Genomic DNA, 15602 nt, shown 5'->3' with positions numbered 1-15602 from the left:
ATGTTATATTCCATGTGCCATGGCTGCTAAAACCAAAAAAAAAAGCAAAGAGAATGCTTGGAATTTTTTGAAAAGGGATGGCAAACAGAACTGTGAATATCATCATGCATCTGTAAATTACCTTGTCATTTGTATTCAATTCTAATCATTCCATCTCAAAAACGACATAGCAGAATTAGGAAAGGTTTAGAAAAGGGTGACAAAAATGATAAAGAAAATTATGAAAAGAGGCTGGACAGGTTACAGTTCTTCAGCTTGGAGAAAGAAAACAACTGAGAAGGGATCCAATATGGTTAAATGGAGAACAGAGTTGTTCAATCTTTCAAGTAACTCTAAAACGAGATGACAGTCCACGAAACTAGCCACCGACATATGGAAAACAAATCATGTAAAGCATTTTCTCCTGCAGCACATTACTACTACTACTATTTAGCATTTCTATAGCGCTACAAGGCGTACGCAGCGCTGCACAAACATAGAAGAAAGACAGTCCCTGCTCAAAGAGCTTACAATCTAATAGACAAAAAAATAAAGTAAGCAAATCAAATCAATTAATGTGTACAGGAAGGAGAGAAGGGTAGGTGGAGGCGAGTGGTTACGAGTCAAAAGCCATGTTAAAGAGGTGGGCTTTCAGTCTAAATTAAATTGTGGAATCTGCTGTCCCAGAATGTAGTCACGGTGACTAACACAGCAAGGTTCAAAATAAGTTTGGACGTGTTCCTGTAGGAAAAAAAAAAAAACCAGATAAACTCAGGAAAGCCACCACTTATTCTTAGACATGAGCTGTAAGATAGATATGCTTTTTGGAACCTGCTTGGTACTTGTGGCCCAGACTGGCCATTGTCACAGACAGGATGCTGGGCTCAATAGTCCTTGGTTTGACTCATCATGGCTTTTCTTATGTTCTTAAGTTGGAAATCCAAAGGAGGAAGGCAATCATCAAGTCAATAAAGAAAATAATATGCATACTGGACTATGTCTAAAGAAGGTGGTCTAGAAATATATCTATTGCATACTTTTTTTGTCCCTTACACCTCCCCCTCCTTAGTCTCAGGAAGGGTTAGAAATAATTTTCAATGGAAAATTCCCCATGAAGTCTTCCTTTGAAAAATCTGATATATACAAACTCAAAGAAAAACGGAACAAAAAAATTGCTGCATGTATTTTCACCTCCCAACTTGTCCTACAACATTATTAAATGATGGTAAGGGTATTTGTACTGCAAACCACATGCATGCTTTTACCTGCACTGTAAAGAAAGCACCATAATCAAACCACACTTTTACATGAGTAAACGTGCATCAATGCACATAAAGATGTCTATTGATCCCTATTGTCTAAGACTCTGGTTACTCTGCTCTTTGTAAACGCGGTTTATTCACAATTTCTTCAACACAGTTGAACAATCCATCGTTAACCCTGGTTCAAGAGCTGTAAGATGGAAAAATAAGTTACAAAAGGAAGCATCTGTGAAATTACTGTGTGAAAAGTAGTACACAGAGCAATTAGATTGTAAGCTCTTTGAGCAGGGACTGTCTTTCTTCTATGTTTGTGCAGCGCTGCGTATGCCTTGTAGCGCTATAGAAATGCTAAATAGTAGTAGTAGTAGTAATTGTAAATATTCTTAGCTGATGATTTTAAAAAAGCAAAGCAAGGGGAGCTGTTTTAAGACCAAATGCTGGCTTGTTTCGGACACCCATAAGAGGACGGACTCGAGTCTCATGGTAAATGTTTATCTTTTGTTTTGTAAGCCAAGTACATGCATACAGCACAGTCACTGCTGCAACACCGAGGGGCCCTTGTTAAAAGGTGTGTAGGCAGCTACGCGCGTACAATGAGTGTCAAATTAGAGCTACCGCGTGCCCCTGGCAGTAATTCTAATTTCTACACGCGTCCAATACGTGTGGCAGAAAATAATTTCTATGTTCTACTGCATGGCGCTAACCAGGCGGTAATCAGCAGTTTACGCGCGCTGACGATTACCGCTCGGTTAACGCACGAGACCCTACCACTAAGTCAATGGGTGGCGGTAAGGTCTCAGGTCCAAAATGGACGCGCGCTGATTTTTATTTTGCTGCACGTCCATTTTCAGCCAAAAAAAAAAAGGAGGGCCTTTTTTGCAGATGCGCTGAAAAATGGACCTTTGCGCATCCAATACATACATCTACACCAGCAAAGGCCATTTTTCTGCGCACCTTAGTAAAAGGACCCCTGAATATGGAACGTATGCATAGCACTGCAACTATCAATGTACCATGGGCCTCTGCGACTACTTCAACTCAACGCTCTTTTGTGCGCTGAAAATAAAATATTGTGAAAGCTGTCTCATCTGTATTAAGAATAAACGTACAGGACTTTATTCAGTAAAATCTTTTGTTTAGTGAAGGTGTGCCCTGCTAAATATTTAAAATAAGTATGGAATTCTTTTGGCCCATTTTCCCTCTCACCATTCCGTGCTACTACATGAAGACTTTATTGACTAAGTTTCTATGTGTTTACTTTACAGAAATACAAAAGGAAGACAATTTGCACACACTATTTTGTTTTCAGTGGAAGTAGTAGCAAAGGGTCACTTGATCTTTTGCTTTTCAGGGACAACCTCAGTACTGGAGCGAGACTGGCCAAGTGGCTCACTGGTTGTGCTGAATGCTGCTATGTGTGATCTGGTTAGATTTCTGGCTCCCACTTCCTGGGGTCATGAAGGTTCAAGGACGCTATAGAAGCCCTGTTCAAAGTCAGGCAGGAGGAGGAAAAATCATATTGCTGTAATTGAAAAATGGCAACACCAAGTGGCTATATTCATGGCCAATGATTATAGGGAAATACTCCACAGAAAAACTGTGTAAACAAAACCAACTAGACCATGGAAACCAATTATCACTTTTAACCATCAGTTTAATCTAAAAATGTGGAGGAAAAGAACTCAGATATCCAAGCAGACATCCAAAAACATTCTAGGAATGACTTGACTGCCAACACAGGGTTGTGCGTAATCACTGGTCAGAAAAATCTCCACAATTATGATGCTTTTAATACTGCTAATTATTAATTGAAAAACAAATGTTATAATAATGCAAAAGCAGGGAAAACAGCACTTATCTATAGGGTCCCGACGGGTATCCTATAGATAAGTCTATGTTCCATCTTTGCTTATACCCTTCACTGTCAATTAAAATGTTCTATTACGTGTTGACATTGTACGTAGTCTACTATGAGGCCTATTTTCAAAGCACTTAGCCTTCCAAAGTTCCATAGGTTTCTATGGAACTTTGGAAGGCTAAGTGCTTTGAAAATATGCCTCTATGCCATATTTTGTATTGTTATTTGACTATTTTTACTGCTGTAATTGCCAATTGCTCATGTTTGACCTATTCTTACTGTACACTGCCTTGAGTGAATTCCTTCAAAAAGGCGGTAAATAAATAAGTCAGGGAATCAGGGTGTGCTGACATTAATTTCAAACACTGAGGATTTTTTTCCTTCCTACTATGGTTACCACGTCCACATTTTTAGATTAAACTAACGGTTATAAGTGATAACTGGTTTCCACAGTCTAGTTGGCCATGATTAGAGGCAGCCTGGAACATGACCCCTGGCTGAGAACAGTTGCTGCAAAATTTCTCACGCAACTGAAAAAGAAGCACCAGATCCCAGCCAAAATTTCAACTGAGCTTGAAATTAAAATAAAATTTTAAAAAGAAATGGATAAAACTCAACAAATTGGGGCTGCGTGCTCACATATCACTGTAGACTCGGATTCATGCAATGGGTTTTGGATTCTCCAACTGTCTTGAATGCTGGGGAACTTTACGTCTAGAGTGCTACACCCATGGTCTACAGTTTGATTTAGGCTAGGCTGAAATGTTTCTCCAGTGACTTCAGTACGGGTTGACTACATTCTGAGCAATTAAAGCGATCTTTCATTACCTCTGCTGACGAAGTGTTAGCGGCAGGTTTGCCCGGGTCATGTGACACCGTTAGTGTTCCTGTGCAGGACGGTCCATTTACAGTTCGTTTTGCTGCATCGGCAACTTCTCCATTAGGTAAGATCCCATCAGCAAACCAAACTCGCCTCTGTTCTCTGGGCTGAGTCACTTCAAAGGCAAGAGGGTAAAAATCTAATTTATCAGCAGCTGGGGGGGAGAGGGGGTTCCAATAAAAATAAAAAGTCACTTCAGAACAGAAAGTTAAAAACCTACACTCACAGTACACTGCAGGAACTAACGGTAAAGACAGGAGGCACTTTGCATAAAGCTTAAAAATTATTGAAATGATTACAACCAATCTCCCGTTTCTCTCTTTCCGTTAAAATACACACAGTCATCTACATACCTCAAATGCTACAGTGGATGTTAAACCAACCAAGTTAAGATTTTTTTTTTTTTTTAAGACAATACTGGAAGAAAATTTCAAAAATCCAAAATCTTCCAATGTGTAACACTCTGTATATTCTGTTGCTATTACAGCCTTGATCAGTACAAAAGACAGCTGCAGTGCACTTGAAAGGGAAGGCTTTTTCCTTTGCAAACAGAAAATACTCTGTTAAATGCTAGGAAGTGCTGCTGGGAAATCTGAACACCCATATCCAGTTAGACCTGTCAACCCAGCCCTCCAACCTGCACAAAAACACTTGTCCACAGGATACATTTGGTCAAATTATCCAATTCTTCCAGACACCTTGGAGGAGTGGCCTACTGGTTAGGGTGGTGGACTTTGGTCCTGAGGAACTGAGTTCAATTCCCACTTCAGGCACAGGCAGCTCCTTGTGACTCTGGGCAAGTCACTTAACCCTCCATTGCCCCATGTAAGCCGCATTGAGCCTGCCATGAGTGGGAAAGCGCAGGGTACAAATGTAACAAAAATAAAATAGATACTATTGGAGATTCTACATGGAATGTTGCTACTATTGGAGATTCTACATGGAATGTTGCTATTCCACTAGCAACATTCCATGTAGAAGGCTGCGCAGGCTTCTGTTTCTGTGAGTCTGACGTCCTGCACATACGTGCAGGACGTCAGACTCACAGAAGCAGAAGCCTGCACAGCCACATTGGTGATCTGCAAGGGCACTAGTGGAATAGCAACATTCCATGTAGAATCTCCAATAGTAGCAACAGTGGAGGAGTGGCCTAGTGGTTAGGGTGGTGGACTTTGGTCCTGCGGACCTGAGGAACTGAGTTCGATTCCCACTTCAGGCACAGGCAGCTCCTTGTGACTCTGGGCAAGTCACTTAACCCTCCATTGCCCCATGTAAGCCGCATTGAGCCTGCCATGAGTGGGAAAAAGCGCGGGGTACAAATGTAACAAAAATAAAATATAGTTTAGCCCCATGAATGACTGCCATCCTGATTTGAAGCAACCCTGTCTCCAGGCTCCCTTGCCTCACCACACGAGCACAGACAAGCATGGCTTTTTCCTGCCTACTGGGAAAACTGTTCAGCAAATTACAACTCTTAAGCAGCAGGCAACTCTTACTCCCTGAAAATTATAGCATTTACCGTATAAGTGGAATGAAGTCATTGGGCATCTTCCCCTGTAATAACATTCCCATGCCTTTAAAGCAGCCTCCTATTAATGATAAAGGACATGAGAGACAGGAGAAGGTGGGTAACGCAGGAATTCTAAATGTTCTAAACTGTCTCACTCAATTCTGCTCCACCCATATTTCTATCTAGACAGGAGCATTTTCAGGGAAACACCCGATTGACTCGTCAGCTTTAATGCACTCCAAGCTGGCCTCTTGGTCACAGTCACTGCTGTTACAAGGAAGGAAACTCTACACACCAACTTGGCAGCCGCAGTTTAAACACTCGTATAAAGAAAAAGCAGGAACACAAAGAGTAGTTGAAAGGTTAAACAGTGAGCACAAAAAAAGTGCCAAACAGCTGATTAAACTACCATCTCCCTGAAAAAAAATCAGATAAGCAAAAAAAGTTTCAGAACACGTCATGGGACTTATTAAAAAAAAAAAAACAACAAAGGGATACATTTATGGGCTGAGTGGAAGAGTAGCCTAGTGGTTAATGCAGCAGACTTTGATCTTGGGGAACTGGGTTGGATTCCCACTGCAGCTCCTTGTGACTCTGGATAAGTCACTTAACCCTCCATTGCCCCAGGTACAAATAAGTACCTGTATATACAATCTAAACCACTTTGAATATTGTTGCAAAAACCACAGAAAGGTGGTATATCAAATACCGTTCCCTTTCCCTTTTTATGTACAGATTTTCACTCCCTGTGCATGCAAGAAATTCAAGCTTTGGGGAAAAGATATGCCATTTTTAAAAAAAATTTTCAACGGACTCCTAGGCTTTCTGCACAGTTTTGCCCAAACCTTAAACCTAACCCTAGATCTCTGTACATATACATGAAACTATGTGAGGGGGAGCAGGGCTGGGACTCACCTTCAGTCCCGGGGTGCTTCAGAACTCCCACAGGTACCATGACGGTGGGAGGTGGGGAGCTCAGAGCTCCAGAGGCCTGAGCCTGCTGCAGGGGAGGGATAGTTGAGCAATACTCAGCAGGATTATTAGGGTTCGGGCTCTGGCTTGATGCACTCATCATGTTTTCCCAGGCTTGAGCTGCAGCAAACACAGGAGCAGTAAAGGTAAGCCAAGAGGAAGATCTGACTTAAACTTCGATCATATTTTGTAAATATACAGAAGTTGTGCTGTTTACAACTACAAAGCTTCTGCCCAGGAGTTCTGAGTACAAGTCTGAGCACCAGGAGAACATGGAAGCTATCCAGCACCTCCAAAACCTCTACCCTTTAGCTTAACTATCACCTCATTTTTACATTATATATATAAAAAACTGATCCACTTTTTTCTCCCATCTAACATAGTAACATAGTAACATAGTAGATGACGGCAGAAAAAGACCTGCATGGTCCATCCAGTCTGCCCAACAAGATAACTCATATTTGCTGCTTTTTGTGTATACCCTACTTTGATTTGTACCTGTGCTCTTCAGGGCACAGACCGTATAAGTCTGCCCAGCACTAGCCCCGCCTCCCAACCACCAGCCCCACCTCCCAACCACCGGCTCTGGCACAGGCACAGACCGTATAAGTCTGCCCAGCACTATCCTCACCTCCCCACCACCAGCCCTGCCTCCCAACTACCGGCTCTGGCACAGACCGTACAAGTCTGTCCAGCACTATCCCCGCCTCCCAACCACCAGCCCCGCCTCCCAACCACCGGCTCTGGCACAGGCCGTATAAGTCTGCCCAGCACTATCCTCACCTCCCAACCACCAGCCCCACCTCCCAACCACCGGCTCTGGCACAGGCACAGACCGTATAAGTCTTCCCAGCACTATCCTCACCTCCCAGCCACCAGCCCCGCCTCCCAACCACCAGCCCCACCTCCCAACCACCGGCTCTGGCACAGGCCGTATAAGTCTGCCCAGCACTATCCTCACCTCCCAACCACCAGCCCCACCTCCCAACCACCGGCTCTGGCACAGGCACAGACCGTATAAGTCTTCCCAGCACTATCCTCACCTCCCAACCACCAGCCCCGCCTCCCAACCACCAGCCCCACCTCCCAACCACCGGCTCTGGCACAGGCCGTATAAGTCTGCCCAGCACTATCCTCACCTCCCAACCACCAGCCCCACCTCCCAACCACCAGCCCCACCTCCCAACCACCGGCTCTGGCACAGGCCGTATAAGTCTTCCCAGCACTATCCCTGCCTCCCAACCACCAGCTCTGGCACAGACCGTACAAGTCTGTCCAGCACTATCCCCGCCTCCCAACCACCAGCCCCACCTCCCAACCACCGGCTCTGGCACAGGCACAGACCGTATAAGTCTGCCCAGCCCTATTCCCGCCTCCCAACCACCAGCCCCGCCTCCCGATCTTGACTAAGCTGCTGAGGATCCATTCCTTCGGCACAGGATTCCTTTATGCTTATCCCATCTCTCTTCTTTCTCTCAAGGCAGAAACTGTACACTGATCTCTTTCCATTCCTTCTTTAAGAATGTTTTTCTTTTTAATTGAATATTGTAAACCACTCTGCTATCCCGAAAGGTCTAAAAGGTAGTAACATCACATGGCTAAACAAACCAACACCTCCCCAGATACCTGTACTGCCACACTGGATCTAAGGATGTAAGAGGCTCAAACAGCTGCTGCATATCAAAAGCCAATTAAATTTAAGAAAAATCACTCGGTAAAGAGCAGGCTGTCTAACATGAGCACAATTTGAACATACACATTTTGCAAAAATGTATGCGATAACCCCAAACCAACTTTTACAGCAAATATATGCTAAGTCATTTTAAGAAGGGCTTCCTGAAATTGTGTTTTACACCAATTACTTTGGTCTGCTTAGAGTTAGCCAAACTAGTATCTGTTTCCACGTAACTGGACAGAAATATTCACGTGTGCCAGCCTTGATCTGAGGACTGTTGCAGCATGCTTGGGCTAAATGAGGTGGGAAGGTGATAGAAAATAAGGAAAAGTGTCCCAGAACTGTTAAGAAAGGTGGGCTCCTGGCACCAAATCCTGGTTCTGACAAAACTGAAAGCCTAGAACTGCAGGGACAAAAAAATAAGCGTTCCTTGTAAGTGAATTTTGCAAATCAACCTTAAAAGTCTAAGGGGTATGTTTACTAAGGCGTGTTAGTGTTTTTAATGCACGTTAATGGTTGATGCGCATTAAACACTAATGCACCCATAGGAATGTATTGGCGCGTTAGCGTTTAACACGCCTTAACTTTACTGCCACATTTTCTTACCCCCCCCCCCCCTTAAAAAAAAAAAATCAAAACCCTGATTCAGGAAAAAAAAATTATAAATCAGTACAATCAAATTTCCTAAGATATGAATATAGGGACCAAATTAAATAATTTATATGATTAATATGTGGGTGCCCTCAGAAATTGAGAATCCATCAGAATTGTTTATAACATCAGGACCATAATAAGATTTATTATAAGAATATATTTATAGGACTTGGTTTTATGTTGCTTAATTCACACTGATTGCACATATACACTAGTGAGTGTCCGACGATGGTGTACTAGCTGGTGATAGGAATCTCAAATATGGGACCCCCCACCTTTGATACACACATCTTCATTCATTGTGAATAATTGAAACACAGTTGAGGAAGAGATATACACTGAGGACACCAAAATATTAATCATATAAATTATTTAAATTTGGTCTCTATATTCACATTTTCTTACTAGGCAGCACAGTATTGGAATGATATTCCATCAAACATATAAATGACAAGTGACCGACTCACCCGCAAATGCGCAGTAGAGACTGAACGTTGAGAGTGCAGAAGTCCAAGCTCCGCCTCCACCAGCAGTATAGCCCAATAGGGAGGAGGGCTTCGACATGGGCTTGGAAATCGGAGGAGGAGGGAGCAGGGAGGGAAGGAGGGGGCGGAACTGAGGGAAACGGACGCAGCGATGGAGGAGAACTGACGACACGACAGGAGGAATCACGGGAGGTAACGAAAGCAGCTGAAGGAGGATATGATGACAGCGGAAAGAGGGGGGGCAATGCCGGGGGGGGGGTCAAAGGTGGCGGCGGTGGCGGGGTGAAATGGCGGCGGAAGGGACGGCAGGGCAGAGTAGGTCACAATCGCGGCACACTTAGGAGATGGGTGGACATGGATGGATGGAGCGGATGGGAGGAGGGAGAGGAGGGTTGCTGGACATGGGGGGAGGGCAGAAGAGAGAGGAGGGTTGCTGGACATTGGGGGAGGGCAGGAGAGAGAGCAGGGTTGGTGGACAGGGGGAGGCCATAGGAAAACAAAAAACTCGCCCGTTGTTAAGGGCTTAATGGCTAGTTACTTATTAGAACTGAATCAAGTTCTACGAAGTTTTAGGAAATCGTTGAAGGCCTTTTTATTTAAAAAAATTTTTAATGTAAGTATTAATGTTAATGCTTATGTATTCACTAGGAATGATTAGCTTTTTATTTTGTAATCTGTGCTGAGCGGAATATAAATAGCTTTTGTATTTGTAAACAGAAATAAATTGATACGCCATAGCAATTATGAGGTGAAGATTCCCTTAAAGACATCTGAACTACTTAAAACAGAATCTACGCAGGATGTAAAGAACAACTCACAAAAAAACTCCAGACCGCCCAAATTACAGCAGCCAGATTGATATACGGTAAAACACGATTCGAAAGTGCTAAACCCCTACGAGAAAAGTTGCACTGGCTCCCAGTCAAAGAATGGACCATCTTCAAAATCTGCACCTTGGTACACAAAATCATCTACGGCGTAGTACCAGGATACATGATAGACCTAATAGATCTACCAACCAGAAACAGAATCAGATCATCACGATCATACCTAAACCTACATTATCCAAATTGTAAAGGACTAAAATACAAAACAACTTCCGCATCCAGCTTCTCCTACATAAGCGCACAACTATGGAACGGACTCTCAAATGCTGTGAGAACAATCCATGACCACTTAAACTTCAGGAAATCACTCAAAACTCACCTCTTCAAAAAGGCCTAACCCAACGACCCAACATAAATCCCAGCACCCAGCAACACTGCATAACTAATGATCATACTGGACAATTTATAATCTTCACTTCCTTCGACTCCTTGATGCCTGATCCACACCTACCTCATCTGACCACAATATAACTTTGTATCTGCTATCAACCGAATTGACAAACGCCTCTACGGTACTATGTAAGCCACACTGAGCCTGCAAATAGGTGGGAAAATGTGGGTTACAAATGTAATAAATAAAACAATTTGCTTTCTTAAATGTAGACTTATCCTATATAATAATTCTCACCTCCAACGTTCTGAGGCTACCTGGAACCGTGGAAAACTCGAACGTGGAGTAGATCATCCCAATGATTGGCTGCGACACAGATGACGTCACCAGCCCGACGCACAGCAACAAACCGCGACCCAGGCAGGGGGAGGAGTAGGGAAACACGCCTAGGAATCGCACCAGACCGGCTGAACCTCCCGAAACACACGCGCACACTAACCGCCCTCCCTCTGCTCTCAAACTCCGGATTCGCACTGTCGGAGAGGGAGGGCGGCGAGACGGCAAGCGAGATGGTGCGCCGACTGTCCCGTGTTGAGGAGGCAGGTGAGGGATCACAGCGATGGTCACGGTACACTCGCAAGACCCCCCCACCCCCCCAACAGACGACCCTCCCGCCGCAAAACCAACGTTGGCCACTCCCCCCCCCTCAACACAGACCACCCACAAAGCCCACGAACAGAGCACGCCCCACCCCCACCCCCAAACACAAACAGAAGATTGTAAGAAGCAAAATGGCAAAGCAAATAGCAAGCAGGCATTGGCTAAACATTCTGAAGCCGCACCTCCTCTAGCCTTGACGTCAGGCTAGAGGAGCAGCAGCATCAGAGTGTACAGCCAATGCCTGCTGGCTGCCTGCGGTGCAGTCTTGCTTCTTAAAATCTTCTGTTTCTCATATGGCAGGTCAGTTGGGAGGGGGGCGTACAAAGAGGGGGAAGAGGCAGCAGCAACGACATGGGTGGGGGGGGAAATGGTGACGGACTATGGGTGGGCATGGCAAAAGGGGCAGGGCAAGAGGAAAAATGAAGGAATGCTAAAAGAGGGGGGGAAGGGACAAAAAACAAACGCAGGGTGGCTGGACGGGGGGAGGGGGGACAGGAGAGAGAGGAAAATCGCTGGGTGGCTGGCAGGGGGGGCAGGGGACACAGGAAAATCACTGGGTGGCTGGACGGGGGCAAGGGGAGACAGGACAATCATTGGGTGGCTGGAGGAGGGGCAAAAAAGAGAGAACAAAAGCAAGATGACTAAGGGGGGGGGGCAGGGAATACAGAACACTCACTGGGAGCCTGGAGGGGGAGCAGGGGACAGAGGACACTCGCTGGGTGGCTGCAGGGGGGCAAGGGACAGAGGACAAACGCTGGTTGGCAGGAGGGGGGACAAGGTTCAGGAGGGGAGGGGGAAGAGAAACCTCAAAATAAAGGGGAGGGGGTCCAGAGACATGAGAGGGGGGGAGAGGGGAGGACACTCAGTCTCACATAAACACTCGCAAACACTCATTCTCACATACACCCACTCACAGACACAGTTGCACCCCACCCTCACTCTGTCACACACACACACTTGCACATTCACCCTCTCTCTTGCTCACACAGTCACTCTCTCGAACATACACACTCAGTGGAAAACCTTGCTAGCGCCCGTTTCATTAAAACCAGAAATGGGCCTTTTTTACTAGTTGTCAATATCAATAATTACATTACATGCTGCATTGGAAGTGATAAGCAATTTGCACCAATACCACCCCCCCCACCCCCCCCCACCCCCCCCTGTGAAGAAGGCAATACTGAAACACTCCTCTAAATTCACTTCAGCCTTCTATAACATTCTAAGAAATGATGAGCCACCACTGTGGATTTTAAGACAGACAACGGTACTACCCTTTTGAGCAAATCTTGGGAAGATATACTGATGTCTTCAAAACTGATTTTTAGTAAAACTAACCTGTGGCTTAGTTACAGGATTTATTATACCCTAGAATGGCTTTTCAAAACACAGTGGAAGGAGTCTTCAAATTGCCCGAGATGTGGGGATGCAGCAGGAAGTTTCTTCCATACTGTGTGGCAATATGGGTTTACATACAGCTACCGCAATAATAATTATATTAAAACGGCTTAGAATCATTTTTGTTAACCTTTTAATTCTTTTTTTGAGTTGTCTGGAAGAAATTGAAGGTATAAGTGTCTCTTACATTAGTCTAGCAGTGGTTCTGGTTCTGGCATAGAGGATAGCAATCCATCGGAAAGGTCAGAGGGCACCCATCCAAGGAGTGGGTAATCTGATGTTCTGCTCATGATCCCACAAGAGAAACCAGTCAGTCTTCCCAGGAGTTTCATCAATAAATGTACGAAAATGTGGAAATACTGGCTTGTTTTAAAAACTGATGAGATGATTTATGTTACACTAGCGAATGGGGTGGGGGGGGGGTTCTGAGCCCCCCCCCCCCCCCGGAGTCACTGCCGCCGCCCCTCCACCCGGCCCGAGCAGCACTGTAAACTTACATCAGCAGGCACATCAGCAAAGCTGCCGTCAGGGCGGGCTTCCTTCTCTGCCTGTGTCCCGCCCTCGTGTGACGTAACGTCGGCGAGGGCGGGACAAAGGCAGAGAAGGAAGCCCGACGGCAGCTTTGCTGATGTGCCTGCTGCTACGTGCTGATGTAAGTTCACAGTGCTCGGCCAGATGGAGGGGCGGCGGCGACTCCGTGGGATGGGGGAGGGGGAGCGGTTCCGACGTCTGCAGCATGCCAGTAGAGACTTCCCTCTCTGTCCCGCCCCCATCATCACGTATTGAAGCGGGGGTGGGGCAGAGAGGGAAGTCTCTACTGCGCATTTGCGAGTGAGCACGGTCACTCGCCCTTTATATGTTTGATTGATGGGGACACTGGGGGTCAACAAACCTGTGATCTGAGTGTCAGACCTCTATCCTTAGAGTAAAAAAAAAAGGATGCTAACTCCTGATTTTGCTTTATATTTACTGATTTGTTGTTATAAAATGGTTAAAACCGATGAAGATGTGCCTCAGAAAACATTTTAGCAGTTTTAAGTGATTGAAAAGTCAGGATTGTCAGAAGTTACCTCTGGTTTTTTTTAATTACAGCTGCTGCAGTAGGATTTCCAGGACCCTGTACTTACCGTTCATGAGCACAGAATGGCAGATCACACATACTCGAGCCTCCTTCCTCTCCATGTAAAGCAGTCGGCATTTAAGGCTGCAACATGCAGCACAGAAGACCTGAAGTAAAGAACAAAATCAGAATCACTATTGTTTAACTGAAAATAGCAGAACAAGGGGAAAAAAATAGGACAAAAGAATCTTTAGAAAAGAATTTATAGGAACATGCCCACAATCAGTACAAGCAGCCCTGAAAATGATATAACTTTATGTGCAACCACTAAAAACAAGCTTTAACTGTACAGTTGGCTGTTCATTTCATGCGTTCTGCAGGTATCATTCATGAATATACAGGGTAATCCAAAGTTGCACACTCTGTATTTCAAGGCTGCACCATTTTATTTTTTATTTATTTTTGTTACATTTGTACCCCGCGCTTTCCCACTCATGGCAGGCTCAATGCGGCTTACATGGGGCAATGGAGGGTTAAGTGACTTGCCCTGAGTCCCACTAGCAACATTCCATGTAGAAGTCGGCCCTTGCAGATCACCAATGTGGCCGCGCAGGCTTCTGCTTCTGTGAGTCTGACGTCCTGCATGTACGTGCAGGACGTCAGACTCACAGAAACAGAAGCCTGCGCAGCCTTCTACATGGAATGTTGCTAGTGGAATAACAACATTCCATGTAGAATCTCCAATAGTAGCAACATTCCATGTAGAATCTCCAACAGTATCTATTTTATTTTTGTTGCATTTGTACCCTGTGCTTTCCCACTCATGGCAGGCTCAATGCGGCTTACATATTGTATACAGGTACTTATTTGTACATGGGGCAATGGAGGGTTAAGTGACTTGCCCAGAGTCACAAGGAGCTGCCTGTGCTGGGAATCAAACTCAGTTCCTCAGTTCCCCAGGACCAAAGTCCACCACCCTAACCACTAGGCCACTCCTCCCCATGTGAACAGCCTCAATGAGACACTGCTGGCCCTAGAAAACTAAATGTAAAACTCCCGAGTTTCATGGGACTCTAGGGAAGGGAAAGGGACTTTATATACTGCCTTTCTGTGGTTTTTGCAACTACAGTCAAAGCGGTTTACATACTTATTTGTACCTGGGGCAATGGAGGGTTAAGTAACTTGCCCAAGGTCACAAGGAGCTGCAGTGGGAATTGAACCCAGTTCCCCAGGATCAAAGTCCACTGCAGTAACCACTAGGCTACTCCTCCACTCCTGGGGAGACATGATAGAGGTATATAAAATAATGAGTGGAGTGGAACAGGTGGATGTGACGCGTCTGTTCATGCTTTCCAAAAATACTAGGACTAGGGGGCATGCGATGAAACTACAGTGTAGTAAATTTAAAACAAACCGAAGAAAAATTTTCTTCACCCAACGCATAATTAAACTCCGGAATTCGTTGCCGGAGAACGTGGTGAAGGCGGTTAGCTTGGCAGAGTTTAAAAAGGGGTTAGACAGTTTCCTAAAGGACAAGTCCATAAACCACTACTAAATGGAGTTGGGAAAAATCCACAATTCCAGGAATAACGTATAGAATGTTTGTACGTTTGGGAAGCTTGCCAGGTGCCCTTGGCCTGGATTGGCCGCTGTCGTGGACAGGATGCTGGGCTCGATGGACCCTTGGTCTTTTCCCAGTGTGGCATTACTTATGTACTTATGATATGATTTGTTAGATTTAAGTTTTAAGACCTGAAAATAGCTGAGATAACCTCAGTTTATAATGCAGAATATTTAATCTGTAACTTTAATATCTCTAAGCTCTGCATAAAAATCAGGTACGGTATGCGCTGATGAATAGTGTCACGTGGTTGTTGTGTTAATCTTTACTATTACGTGCAAAGTTCATTCAAAATCTAATTTCACCAGTAGAAACTGACTTCTCAAGAAATAGAATAGCCAGTCAAGAAATGATTAAACACAACATGCTC

At 44.8% G+C, this 15602-nt stretch overlaps 1 protein-coding gene across 3 annotated transcripts in view; it reads right to left on the bottom strand.

Moving 5' to 3' along the window:
- Positions 1-15602, bottom strand: part of ZFYVE9 (zinc finger FYVE-type containing 9) — a 170941-nt gene that overhangs the window by 67818 nt on the left and 87521 nt on the right. For 2 of the 3 annotated variants that reach the window (XM_030206156.1, XM_030206155.1), the window contains exons 4-6: positions 13679-13778; positions 6405-6581; positions 3928-4094 (exon numbers count right to left, since the gene is read on the bottom strand). In XM_030206156.1, coding sequence (XP_030062016.1) covers positions 3928-4094; positions 6405-6581; positions 13679-13778 — 444 coding nt within the window. The remainder of the gene's footprint in view (positions 1-3927; positions 4095-6404; positions 6582-13678; positions 13779-15602) is intronic. The other variant, XM_030206157.1, reaches the window with a different exon arrangement.

This window comes from Microcaecilia unicolor, chromosome 6 (assembly GCF_901765095.1).
Source record: "Microcaecilia unicolor chromosome 6, aMicUni1.1, whole genome shotgun sequence".
Taxonomy (NCBI): domain Eukaryota; kingdom Metazoa; phylum Chordata; class Amphibia; order Gymnophiona; family Siphonopidae; genus Microcaecilia; species Microcaecilia unicolor.
The sequence above is the reverse complement of the archived record's forward strand: the minus strand, read 5'-3'. Positions and strand labels throughout refer to the sequence as shown.